The 14619-nt window shown below is 44.0% G+C and overlaps 1 protein-coding gene across 1 annotated transcript in view; it reads left to right on the plus strand.

The window, feature by feature from the left end:
* The first annotated feature begins 8488 nt into the window (after positions 1 to 8488).
* wdr21 (WD repeat domain 21) overlaps positions 8489 to 14619 on the plus strand; it is a 122494-nt gene continuing 116363 nt past the window's right edge. The window contains exons 1-2 of the mRNA XM_078563286.1: positions 8489 to 8506; positions 8544 to 8580. Coding sequence (XP_078419412.1) covers positions 8489 to 8506; positions 8544 to 8580 — 55 coding nt within the window. The remainder of the gene's footprint in view (positions 8507 to 8543; positions 8581 to 14619) is intronic.

The raw sequence follows: 14619 nt of genomic DNA on the forward strand, positions 1-14619 counted from the left end.
AGAAGGAAAAGAGAGGCTTTTAGCAGGTAGAAGGGAAGCAAATCAGCGGAGGCATTAGTAGAGTACAGAAAGTGCAGGGTGGAGCTTAAGAAAGCAATTAGGAGAGCAAAGAGGGGATATGAGAAAGCTCTGGCTGGTAAAAGTAGGGAAAATCCCAAGATATTCTATAAGTATATCAATGGGAAGAGGATAACCAGGGAAAGAGTAGGGCCCATAAGGGACCAAGAGGGCAATCTATGGGTGGAGTCAGAGGACATCGCTAGAGTTTTGAATGAATACTTCACATCCGTCTTCACTCAAGAGAATGATGATGAAAGTATCGAACTCGGGGGGAGGGACTGCAAGGTTCTTAAGCAAATTGATACAAGGAGTGACAAGGTATTGGAGGTGTTGGCAGGCTTGAAAGTGGACAAATCTCCAGGTCCGGGTGATTTGCGTCCCAGACTGCTGAGGGAGGCAAGGGAGGAGATCGCACGGGCTCTGACCCAAATTTTTAATTCCTCCATGGCCATGGGGGAGGTGCCAGAGGACTGGAGAACAGCTAATGTGTTTCCACTATTTAAGAAGGGTTGTAGAGATAAACCAGGGAACAACAGGCCAGTGAGTCTCACATCAGTGGGGGGGGGGAAAATTATTGGAGAAAATTCTGAAGGAGAGAGTCTATCTATTCAAAATTGGCTTAGTTGTAGGAGACAGAGGGTGATGACAGAAGGCTGCATTAGTGACTGGAAGCCAGTGTCCAGTGGCGTACCACAGGGATCTGTGCTGGGTCCCCTATTATTCGTCATTTATATAAACAACATAGATGACTATGTGGGGGTAGGATCAGTAAGTTGCGGATGACACAAAGATTGGCTGGGTGGTTAACAGTGAGGTTGTGTCTTGGGCTACAGATATAGGCGGGATGGTCAAATGGGCAGATAAGTGGCAGATGGAATTTAACCCTGAAAAGTGTGAGGTGATACACTTTGGAAGGAGTAATTTGACAAGGAAGTATTCAATGAACGGCATGACACTAGGAGTTTCTGAGGAACAAAGGGACCTTGGCGTGTGTGTCCATAGATCTCTGAAGGCAGAGGGGCATGTTAGTGGGGTGGTGAAAAAGGCATATGGTACACTTGCCTTATCAATCGAGGCATAGATTACAAAAGGAAGGAGGTCATGTTGGAGTTGTATAGAACCTTGGTGAGGCCACAGCTGGAGTACTGTGTGCAGTTCTGGTCATCACATTATAGGAAGGATGCGATTGCACTGGAGGTGGTGCAGAGGAGATTCACCAGGATGTTGCCTGGGATGAAACATTTAAGTTATGAAGAGAGGTTGGATAGACTTGGGTTGTTTTTGTTGGAGCAAAGACTGAGGGGTGACCTGATCGAGGTGTACAAGATTATGAGGGGCATGGACAGGGTGGATAGGGAACAGCAGTTCCCCTTAGTTGAAGGGTCAGTCACGAGGGGACACAAGTTCAAGGTGAGGGGCAGGAGGTTTAGGGGGGATGTGAAGAAAAACTTATTTACCCAGAGGGTGGTGACGGTCTGGAATGCACTGTCTGGGAGGGTGGTGGAGGCGGGTTGCCTCACATCCTTTAAAAAGTACCTGGATGAGCACTGGGCACGTCATAACATTCAAGGCAATGGGCCAAATGCTGGTAAATGGGGTTAGGTAGGTAGGTCAGGTGTTTCTCACGTGTCGGTGCAGATTCGATGGGCCAAAGGGCCTCTTCTGCACTGTGTTATTCTGTAATCTATTCTGATTCTGTAAATTCCACTTCATCAAAGACCTGGACCCTCTCATACTCCTACCAGATTGAAATACATTTTCCCATGAACACCCTGAATACCCATCCCAGAGCTCCCATAACACCCTTCCCGATCATACCAGATATCACACCCACCCCCTCAAAGTATCAAAACTCCTTGATCCTAGCCAGTTGCTCTCAATCCTACAACTACCATCCCAAAACTACTAACTTATGCATTTGCTCCAACTGCCCGATGCTGATCCATGCTGTTCCTACAACACAACAACAAAAACCTTTGTCCTTTAACCATCCTGTACATTCTGGGCTTTTGAAAAGAGACACAATTAACTGCATAGTTAAAATGTTAATAATTATCAGGGCCTTTCCATTTCTTACAGTATTCTCTTTTATAATATACCAAATCTCCTGATCTGAAGTCTACCTTGGCTGGTCTCATGTGACACATTTGAGCTCTCCATATTTTTTTCAAGACCTCAGCTTTGATGAAAACCCTTCTTGCATGTAAAGCATTTCAATGTGCTGAAAATGGAACTAATTACAGTAGCCTCTACAGCAGGAGGATTATCAACCAGCACAAATGGTAATTTGGGATTTCTCCCACAGGTCAATTGATAGGGACTCTACCCTCAACTCACCTGAAACAAATTCTTCACAGTATTTCATCAATCACCACGATCCCTTTCAGAGTCTTTTGCTGTAGTATTCATGAATATGATGTTCATTTTTTCACACGTCTCTAAAGTCATCATTAGCAAATTCCCCTCCATTATCAGTCAGGAACTTAGATGGTGCCCCAAGTCTGGTCCCAACTATTTATGTGACTTTGTCTATGATCACTCTTTTATCCTTTCTATGTATAATTGTCTGTAATGTGTAGAATGAAAATATTTCTGTCATTGTCCCATACCTTTAGTTCCATGGCAATTATCTTGTTAAAGTCATGAGCTAATGGAAGGCTCACAATATGATGTGGAGGCAATACTTTTTACAGATTTCATACTTTGCACTAATCCATTTGATGAGCTTTGTATGCTCATCAACCTGCATCTTCTAGCAGGATTTTTAATCTTTGACAAGAAGGGTCAGCAAATTGCGTGTGTAACTTAAAGATAATTTGCTTTTTTCTTGCTGATCATCACTTGATGCATCTAATATTTCTCTAACACTCTGATTAGAAACATCAGGTTAAGGGAATGCAATAATACCCTCATTGAGTAAACCTCAGATCCACTGACTTTCCAAAAACAATTGCATTATCCTGCTCCATGTTCAGTTTCATTTGTGTCTTGTTTATGGAAGGCTTACTCAACAGCAAGTGTATTTCACTAGAGACTACATCAGTGCTGATAAAGTGGCTTACTCCAGCTATTTTGCAGAGAATAGCCCCTCTTTTTAATTACCTCAATGTGCTGTCATTACCAAACCTAAAACAAGTAGAACTTCCATACGCCTTTAATGTTGCATTGATCCTCCTACTAAGTGAATCTAGGTAGCATTTCAACCAATCTGTTCCACATACTGTCGAGGTGCAAGGACTATCTAACACAGCACTGATAATTGAGTCCACAACTAATACACTTATTACTGGATGAAAACTTCTTGTGACTAGTGCAATTCCTTCTGATTAATCATTATCATCAGCCTCAGGAATCTGTGTCATATATCACTCTGAAGGCCCTGCTTTTCCACTTGAGGCATTTCATCGCACGATGATATTTTGAGTCTCTGCTGAAGCATGTTAACTGGTCCCCAGGCATTCCTGGGGTTCATTCGTCTATTATTGCTGTTCCAATCCTGTTTTCTGCTGTGATATGCAGATCTACTAAAGTTCCTTTCATTATCATTCTTCCTGTCTGTAACTCATCTATTGTACTGACGCTTGTATCCAGAATCTGGGTAATCCCGAAATGCAGCAATAATTGAGTCCTGTATTCTTTGTGATATCACAGAATGTGCCATTTGTTCCAAAAGGCTGCTGGAAATGACTGCTTCCCTCATAATTTTTTAAAGGCAGCAGGCATCTGATCCAACACGAAGTCTCTCTCTCTAAACCTAACCACAAGTAGAATCAGGAACCTGTACATATGACACCTTAGCACAATGCAGCAATTTAAAAGCTAACACTGAACCAGGGATCTCCTAATTGAATTTCTTCAATCTTTTATATAGTCTGCCAAAGTCCATGATATATTCGTCCACAGAGTAACCCCATCTTTTGAAATCTATCAAAGTCTGATAATGCCTGCACTTCCTTGTCGTTGTCAAACCCTGGTTGAAGCCTTTGTGTGACTTTAACATGGAGACCTTGAGGCGCTGTCATTGTCTACATGGGTTGGTTGTCAGACTTTGGTGACATGACAAACCACGGTGACCAGGGTAATCTTGCCACTGCAGAAGAATCTTCTGCCTTCATGGCTGGTGAGAACACAGTCTTCCTTTGCCTGTTCTGCTGTTGAGGACTTTTTGCACTGCATTTTGTCTGGCAATTCCTCCAACCCTGACGTCACAGTTAGCCCTACCAGGAGCAAGGAGCTCCTGCTGGCGTTGCTCAAGGGATCGTTGAGAACACAAGTCTCTCCACCACATTAAGGTGGTGATCCACAGAGGGGCAGGGAGAGGGACAATGCCTTGCAGGCATCTAATAAACTATCATTCTTGTAAATTGTATCCATGAAGCCTAATAGAAGATCCAAACCTTCAGTATCCAACTCACAAAAGACCCAGATCGTTCCTAGGGGACACCCCCAGTTCCCCAACCCCAGACCTCCGACTCCAGCCCCGGACCTCAGACCACCCTCCCACCCCCTGATCTCCGACCCAAACCTCGGACCCCCCACAAGGGACTTCTGACCAGATCTCTGGCATCCCCCACCCCCAACCTTTGAACCGCCACTCCTCTGACCTCAGGCAAGCCCCACCCCAGTCCTCAGACCCACCCCACAGACTTCCAATACCCCCCCCATCACCCCCTGGACCTTCAACTGACCTCCGCCCCCTGCCAACGAACCCCACAGAACCTCTGACTTCACTCACCCCCGGACTTTGGACATTCCTGGAGGCTGGGGAGCAGTGGAAATTGCCCATTGAAAGTTGAAACTTCCCGGGAAATTTCCATGTAGGTCAGCATGTCAGTACTTCCACAGGGTCCTGACATGCATCTCAGTCATATGCACGGTTTCCGACAATCCGAAGTCAGAAGATTTGGGCCAATGTTGCTGAGCTGTCTTTTTGAACCATTGCAGTCCATGTGGTATAAGAACATCACATTACTATCAGGAGGGAGCTCCAGAATTTTGGCCCAGCAACAGTGAAGGATGGTGTGTGGTTTGGAGGGAAACTTGCAAGTGGTGGTATTCCCATGCATCTACTGCCCTTGTTCTTCTAGTTCAGGATCAGCAACCCACTGCACCCGAACCGCATGCAGCTAGCTCTTTATCATCTCATTTGTGGCACTTGTTTAAGGTTATTTATGTTACCAATTTGTAACTGTGGGGTAATATATAATGATCAATGCTTCTGCTCCTGTCAAATTATTTTACAACTGTATTTTGAAACAGAAGAATGAATCCTCTAAAATACTGCTCATTCCTTTTTACTCCTATGTACAATCTAACCCAGCAGCTAAAGGAAGACTTTCTGCTGGTTCATGTCATCATTGCATTACTTGATCTAAGATCTGGTTTACCTGAGATCCATGTATATATAGAATATATATAAAATACGTATGATATAAATAAATCACCTTTCATAGACTTTACATCTTAATGAATTTTAAAATTCAACATAATCAAATAATACAATGCAGTTAAACTCACTGCAGCAAATTGTGGGGAGTGGAAACTACTGTATGTTAAATGGAAAACATGCCAAAATTTTGCCATCCAATTTGTGCCTTTTTCTAAACTTCGATTTTGAGACACATTTTAGGCTCCAGTTGCATTAAGGTATTTCCTTTGAAAAAGCTTCACTTTGACACACTAATTATTCCCGATAGCAAGTCAGAGAAATCGATGGGTATCGATGATGTAAATGAACTCCTCACAAATGAGTAGTCTCGTGTAGATGGGAGGGCTGAATTGAAGTTTATTGTATATTCAACTCCCCAGTTCATTTTCTGTCATAACATTGAATTGAGAATTGATTTTTGCTGGGTCACTGGAGAACTGTTCCTGCATATACTTCTCTATAAGCAAATAAAGTTTGAAAATTAAAAATTTAAATCTTGTGACAATTATTTTTCATTTTTGAAAACATGTTGAGTTGATGCATCTTGTTATGATGTTTATAAAGTGTGTTAAAATGTAATATAGAAATCATATAAAATTCTTAAGAAACCTCTACAGGGGAAACCAAGATTTTGGCTATAAAGTTAACAATGGAATTCTGCCCAGCAACTGTTAGTAAAGTCTAAACCTTTTGCCAAAAAATATCCATCTAGAAGTGAATGAAAATGTTATGGTTCTCCAGGAAAATATTCATCAGGCCAAAGGCAAATTTAAGATTTGGGCAGCTTCAAAGTTCAACTGTGGAAACAAAAATAATGATTTTTATCCATTTTGGGAAGCAGAATTTGGATTTTTGCTCAAACAATGTACAACATTGAAATCGCATGAAATTTAATAATAATTGTGGTCATTCTTATAAGTATCAGAGAGAATTTAAAGCAAATTACTTTCCCAGCATCAAAAAGTGCATAATGTTCCCTAGATTCTCAATAAACATTTTTTCCTCTTAAGGTATTTACTAGATTCTTTTTTTCATCCCACAGCTCCAAACAGTTTTTATTTCAGGCATCTTTTTTAAAAAACTCTCTAAATAAGAACAGTTGCTGACCCCTGTTCTTGGTGGTAGAGGTTGTGGGTTTGGAAGATGCTATCAGAGCAGCCTTGTCAAGTTGCTGCACTGCATCTTGTAGATGGTACACACTGTTGCCATTGTGAGCCAGTGTTGGAAGGTGATGCTGGATAGGGTGCCAATCAAGCAGGCAGCTTTTGCCTGGATGGTGTCAAGCTTCTTGAGTGTTTTTTGGACAGAATTCCAGTATCACACTCCTGATTTGTACCTTATAGATGGTGGACAGGCTTTGGGGAGTCAGGAGGTGTGTTACTCGCCACAGAATTTCCAGCATCTGAGCTGCTCTTGTAGCCACAGTATTTACATGGTTGGTCCAGTTAATTTACTGATCAATGGGCTCCCCCAGGATATTGATGGTATACCCTGGAAGATGGGCTACGGGACACCTCGGAGGTCCCAATACAAGGGCTCCATGGGAATTGTTTGGGAAGTTTCAACTTCTGACGGGCAATTCCTCTGCATCCAGAACCATCCGATAAAATTTCCAACTGTGAATTTGAGTCAGAGACTTTAGAGGGTTCCGACTCAGTTACCTGGATAGTTACCCAGGAAATGTTAGACTGGAAAAAACCATATCTAACTCCTGGGTAACTATACCACTGATCCCCCCAACCCCATGACTTCCAGGGGCCCCCACCCCAGCTCCACCCTTGACCCCGACTCCCATAACCCTCCTGAGCACACCACCATCCCCGGCTGTTCAAATAGTCTCGACCCAAACTCAACACCCTGCCACCCTACCCAGCTAACACCCCACCCAGCCTACCACCTTTCCCACCTACCTACTTACCTCAATCAAACTCATTCACTAACACAGTGAAAAATTTTGGGACATGTAAATAGCTTTTCACTGTGTTGGTGAATGAAGGCTTACCAAAATAGGGCATTTGGTACCGTATGGGTATGGGTGTGGGTGGGCTTCCGCTGGCACACCCTCCGGCACACCCTCCTCTCATGATCCTGCACCACATGGAAGGACTTCACGAAAAGGTCCATATTTCTGAAGAGGTCTGGGCCAGAAACGCGGAGCAAGCTAACAAAATTCAAAATAGGTAAAAGCAAAATACTGCGGATGCTGGAAATCTAGAACAAAAACAAAAATACCTGGAAAAACTCAGCAGGTCTGACAGCATCTGTGGAGAGGAATACAGTTAACGTTTCGAGTCCGAATGACTCTTCATCAGAACTAAAGAAAAATAGAAAAGAGGTGAAATATAAACTACTTTGGGGGGGAGGGGGGGTAGAGCTGGATAAAGGGCCAGTAATAGGTGGAGATTGCCAAAAGATGCCATAGACAAAAGGACAAAGAGGTGTTGAAGGTGGTGATATTAGCTAAGAAATGTGCTAATGGGGACATTATGGGTGGAAAGCCGGACGAGCAAGGTACAGATAGCCCTGGTGGGGGGAATCAAAATAGGCTAAAAGGTAGAGATAAAACAATGGATGGAAATACATTTAAAAATAATGGAAATATGTGGGGGGAAAAAAATACATAAATTATTGCAAAAAGGGGGATCGGAAAGGGGGTGGGGAAGGAGGAGAGAGTTCATCATCTAAAGTTGTTGAAACAGTCAAAATAGGAGCGGAGCGGCAATCCGGCGGTAATTATCACTCCTCGGAAAATTCGGCCCGAAACCTTCTGTTATTTAATCCCTCCTGCTCTCCACGCTTTTCCTTACTCAAAACCGTTTTCTCCGTTTTAACAAAAGGTCATAGACCCGAAATGTAAACTCCATCTCTTTGCCCACGGACCTGCTGCATGTTTCCAGCATTTTCCGTTTTGTCGGAGACTCTCTTCGCTCGCGCTGACAGCGCCGAGCACGCGCCCTCCTCCCGTCACCTCTCACCCGGAAGTGGAAGTGGCAGCTGTGGATGGCGAAGTTTCTCACGGTTTGAATATTTGCTGGTGGTTTAGGATCGAGAAAAGAGTCAAGTGCACGGGAGATTATTGTCAAACGAAGGAGGTGAGGCGGTGTCGGTGAAAGAGTTCACCGTCCAGCAGATGGGAATGCGGGTTCACGGGGTCAAACAGCGGGAGGAAGGGCAGTTCGCGGATGGGTTACAAATTCAGACTCTTAAATTCTAGAAATATGAAACACTGGAAACAGTCAACAGGTCTTGACAGCATCTGGAGAGAGAGAAAAACAGTTTCCCTTTGCGGGAACTGGGATAAGTTAGGAATGCAATCGCTTTTGAGCAAGTGAAACAGGGGTGGAAAAAGACCAAAAGGGAAGATCTGTGACGAGGTGGAGGGCAGGAGAGATTAAATGACAAAAGGAACAGAGAAACACGGAGGAGGCCATTCAGCCCTTGAGCCTGTTCAGTGAGATCATGGCTGCTTTCCAACCTAACTCTGTATTTTCAACATTGTGTCCCACATCCCTTAGATTTTTGTTTGCCAAAGATATTATCAGTCTCAGATTTAAAATGTATAGGAATTAGGAGCTCAGCCCCTTGAGCCTTCTCCACCATTTGGTGAGATTATCGCTGACCTGATTGTGGCCTCAACTCCACTTTCCTGTCTGACCGTATACCTTTTGACTCTCTTGTCAATCAATAATTTATCTGACCCTACCTTCACTGCTCTCTGGGGAAGAGAATTCCACAGATTAATGACCTCTGAAGGAAAAAAATTCTCATCTTCATTGTAAATGGGAGGCCCCTTATTTTTATATTGTGTCCCCTAGTTCTAATCTCTCACATTAGGAGAAGCATCCTCTCAGCATCCACCTTGCCAAGACCCCTCAGGATCTTATATGTTCCAATAAGATCACCTTTCATACTTCTAAGCTACAATAGATACAAGCCCAACCTTTCTTCTTAAGATAACCCCTTTATCCAAATAATCAGTCAAGTGAACCTTCTCTGAACTGCTTCTAATGCAATTGTATCCTTTCTTAAATAAGGAGACCAAAACTGTACATAGTCTCACCAATGCCCTTGTACAATTGTTGCAAAATTTGTCTACTTTTATATCCCATTCCCCTTGCAATAAACAACAACATTCTATTTGCCTTCCAAATCACTTGCTGTACCTGCATACTAGAACCATAGAACACTACAGCACAGAAAACAGGCCATTCGGCCCTTCTAGTCTGTGCTGAAATATTATTCCGCTAGTCCCATTGACCTGCACCCAGTCCATAACCTCCAGACCTCTCTCATCCATGTATCTATCTAATTTATTCTTAAAACTTAAGAGTGAGCCCGCATTTACCACGTCAGATGTTAGCTCGTTCCACACTCTCACCACTCTCTGAGTGAAGAAGTTCCCCCTAATGTTCCCCCTGAACCTTTCCCCTTTCACCTTAAAGCCATGTCCTCTCGTGTTTATTTCTCCTAATCTAAGTGGAAAGAGCCTACTCGCGTTTACTCTGTTTATACCCCTCACAATTTTGTAAACTTCTATCAAATCTCCCCTCATCCTTCTACGCTCCAAGGAATAAAGTCCTAACCCGTTTAATCTTGTAACTCAACTCCTTAAGACCCGGCAACATCCTAGTAAATCTTCTCTGCACTCTCTCAACCTTACTGATATCCTTCCTGTAGTTAGGTGACCAGAACTGCACGCAATACTCCAAAGTTGGCCTCACCAATGTCTTATACAACCTCACCATAACATCCCAACTCCTAAACTCAATACTTTGATTTATGAAGGCCAGTATGCCAAAAGCTTTCTTTACAACCTTGTCTACCTGTGACGCCACTTTCAGGGAATTATGTATCTGAACTCCCAGATCCCTTTGTTCCTCCGCACTCCTCAGTGCCCTACCATTTACTGTGTATGTCCTACCTTAGTTTGACCTTCCAAAATGTAACACCTCACACTTTTCCGCATTAAATTCCATCTGCCATTTTCTGGCCCATTTTTCCAGTTGGTCCAGATCTCTCTGCAAGCTTTGAAAGCCTTCCTCGCTGTCCACAACGCCTCCAATCTTAGTGTCATCAGCAAACTTGCTGATCCAATTCACCACATTATCATCCAAATCATTGATATAGACAACAAACAACAATGGTCCCAGTATAGATCCCTGAGGCACACCACTAGTCACAGACCTCCAGTCTGAGAAGCAATCATCCACCACCACTCTCTGTCTTCTCCCACACAGCCAATTTCGAATCCAGTTTACAACCTCTCCATGGATACCAAGTGTCTGAACCTTCTGAACTAACCTCTCATGTGGGACCTTGTCAAAGGCCTTACTAAAGTCCATGTAGACAACATCCACAGCCTTTCCTTCATCTAATTGCTTGGTAACCTCCACGAAAAACTCCACAAGGTTCGTTAAACACGACCTACCATGCACAAAGCCATGCTGACTATCCTTAATCAGCCCTTGGCTGTCCAAATAATATATGTCCGATCTCTCAGAACACCTTCCAATAATTTACCTACTGCTGACGTCAGGCTCACTGGCCTGTAATTACCCGGTTTACTTTTGGAGCCTTTTTTAAACAACGGAACAACATGAGCTACCCTCCAATCCTCCGTCACCTCACCCGTGGCTAAGGACATTTTAAATATTTCTGCCAGGGCCCCTGCAATTTCTACACTAGTCTCCCTCAAGGTCTGAGGGAATATCATGTCAGGCCTGGGGGATTTATCTACCTTTATTCGCTGTAAGACAGCAAGCACCTCCTCCTCTTTAATCTCTATATGTTCCATGAAACTACTGCTTGTTTCCCTTCCTTCCTTATACACTATGCCAGTTTCCTGAGTAAATAGTGATGCAAAAAAACTGTTTAAGATCTCCCCCATCTCGTGAGGCTCCACACATAGACGACCACTCTGATCTTCAAGGGGACCAATTGTGTCCCTTACTATCCTTTTACTCTTAATATACTTGTAGAAACCCTTTGGGTTTACCTTCACATTATCTGCCAAAGCAACCTCCTTTTTGCCTTCCTGATTTCCTTTTTTAGTATTTTCTTACATTTTCTATACTCTACAAGTACCTCATTTGTTCCTTGTTGCCTATACCTGCTATATACCTCTCTCTTCTTCTTAACCAGATTGGCAATATCCCTTGAAAACCAAGGTTCCCTATGCCTGTTAACTTTGCCTTTAATCCTGACAGGAACATGCAAACTCTGCGCTCTCAAAATTTCTCCTTTGAATGCCTTCCACTTACTGAACACATCCTTGCCAGAAAACAACTTATGCCAATCCACTCTTCCTAGATCCTTTCTGATTTCCACAAAATTGACCTTTCTCCAATTTAGAATCTCAACTCGAGGACCAGACCTATCCTTATCCATAATTAGGTTAAAACTAATGACATTGTGGTCACTGGACCCAAAATGTTCGCCTACACATACTTCTGTCACCTGACCTGTCTAGTTCCCTAATAGGAGATCAAGTATTGCATCCTCTCTCGTTGGTACCTCTATATATTGATTTAGAAAACTTTCCTGAACACATTTGACAAACTGCAAGCCATCCAGCCCTTTTACAGCATGGGAGTCCCAGTCAATATGTGGAAAGTTAAAATCTCCTACTATCACAACTTTCTGTTTCTTACATCGGTCTGCTATCACTCTACAGATTTGCTCCTCCAATTCTCTCTGACTATTGGACGGTCTATAATACAACCCTATTAGTGTGGTCACACCTTTCCCATTCCTCAGCTCCACCCATATGGCCTCTGTAGACGAGCCCTCCGGGCTGTCCTGTCTACGCACAGCTGTGATATTTTCCCTGACTAGTAATGCCACTCCTCCCCCTTTCATCCCTCCCCCTCTATCACGTCTGAAACAACGGAACCCCGGAACATTGAGCTGCCAGTCCTGCCCCGCCTGCAACCAAGTCTCACTAATAGCAATAATGTCGTAATCCCACGTGCCAATCCATGCCCCAAGCTCATCTGCCTTTCCGACAATACTCCTTGCATTGAAATAGATGCACCTGAGAACATTTCTATCACGTGCGGACCCTTGATTTCTGTCTATACATGCATTCCTCGCTTGACCTTTATCCTCCTCCACCTCACTATCTGCTCTAACACTCTGGTTCCCCTCTCCCAGCAAATCTAGTTTAAACGCCCCGGAGCACCACTAGCAAACCTACCTGCAAGGATGTTAGTCCCCCTCCAGTTCAGGTGCAAACCGTCCCATCGGAACAGGTCCCACCTTCCCTGGAACAGAGCCCAATTGTCAAGAAACATGAAGCCCTCCCTCCTGCACCATCTCCTTAGCCACGTATTTAGCTGCATTATCCTCCTATTTCTAGCCTCACTAGCACGTGGCACAGGTAGCACTCCTGAGATCGTAACCCTGGAGGTCCTGTACTTCAACTTTGCACCTAACTCCCTAAACTCTCTTTGCAGGACCTCCTCCTCCTTCCTATCCACGTCATTGGTCCCTACATGGACCACGACATCTGGCTGCTCAGTCTCCCTCCTGAGAATACTGAGAACTCGATCCGAGATATCGCGAACCCTGGCACCAGGGAGGCAACAGACCATCCGGGATTCTCGATCTCTCCCACAGAACCTCCTATCTGTCGCCCTAACTATCAAATCCCCTATCACTACTGCTCTCCTCTTTTCCCTCCTTTCTGAGCTGAGGGTCCAGCCTCGGTGCCAGAGACGCGACCACTACAACTTGTCCCTGGTAGGTCGTCCCCACCAACAGTATCCAAAACGGTATACCTATTGTTGATGGGAACGGCCACAGGGGTGCTCTGCTCTTTCTGTCTATTCCCCTTCCCTCTCCTGACATTCACCCAGCTGCCTGCCTCCTGACTTTTAGGGGTGACTGTCTCCCTGAAACTCCTGTCTATTACTGCCTCTGCCTCCCGTATGATCCGAAGTTCATCCAGCTCCAGCTCCAGCTCCCTAACTCAGTTTGTCAGGAGCTGCAGCTGGATGCACCTTTTGCAGGTGTAGTCATCAGGGACAATTGTGCTGTCCATGACTTCCCACATGCTGCATTCGGAGCACTCGACTGCCCCAACTGCTGCCTCCATTACCTACTCCTAAGTTTCTTAAAAAGACTTTACCCGGCCTTACCTCACTGGGAGCAAGCTCGTCCTCAGCCTCTGCTCGTTGAAGCCTCTCGAGCCAAAGCCTCAAAGCTCCACTCCTTCACTGGGCCACTCACACGCTGGCCGCTCCTCTTCAGCTTCCCCTCCTTTTATTTTCAATCTCCGCGCTCTTTTTCAACTGACCTGCCTTCAAGATCCACGCTCTTTTTCAAATGTTGAGTGCAAGAGTCCTTCTCCTCGATTCCCTCCTGAGTCGTGGTGACTGCGCTGACTTCTCCCAGAATGCTTCAGTCAATTCTCACCAGTGCCCTTCACTAACTTTTTGTGATTCATGTACCAGAATACCCAAGTCCCTCTGTACCATAGAGATCTGTAATCGTTCTCTATTTAAATAATATACTGCTTTTCTATTCTTCCTGCCAAAGTGGACAAGTTCACATTTTCCCACATTATATGGCAGCTGTCATTTTTTTATGCCCAATCCCTTTGTAGACTCTTTATGTCTTCCTCAGAATTTACTCTCTTACGTATCTTTGTGTTTTCAGCAGATTTAGTAATCATACATTCTGCCCCTTCATCCAAGTCATTGATATAGATTGCAAATAGTTAAGGTCTGAGCACTGATCCCTGTGACTGTCCACTCATTACAGCATGCCAACCCAAAAATCTAAGTCCCCTGCTCTAATCTCAATTCTAGATTCTATTATGGACATGAGTCCATTATAAAAGATTTAATAGCTGAGCACATGGAAAACAGTGGCAGAATTGGACAGAATCAGCATGGATTTATGAAAGGGAAATCATGCTTGACAAATCTACTGGAATTTTTCGAGGATGTAACTAGTAGAGTTGATGAGGGGGAGCCAGTGGATGTGGTTTATTTGGACTTTCAGAAGGCTTTTGACAAAGTCCCACATAAGAGATTGGCGTGTAAAATTAAAGCGCATGGGACTGGGGGTAGTGTATTGAGATGGATAGAAAGACAGGAAACAAAGAGTAGGAATAAACGGGTCTTTTT

The sequence above is a fragment of the Cetorhinus maximus genome, chromosome 18, assembly GCF_964194155.1.
Source record: "Cetorhinus maximus chromosome 18, sCetMax3.hap1.1, whole genome shotgun sequence".
Classification (NCBI taxonomy): domain Eukaryota; kingdom Metazoa; phylum Chordata; class Chondrichthyes; order Lamniformes; family Cetorhinidae; genus Cetorhinus; species Cetorhinus maximus.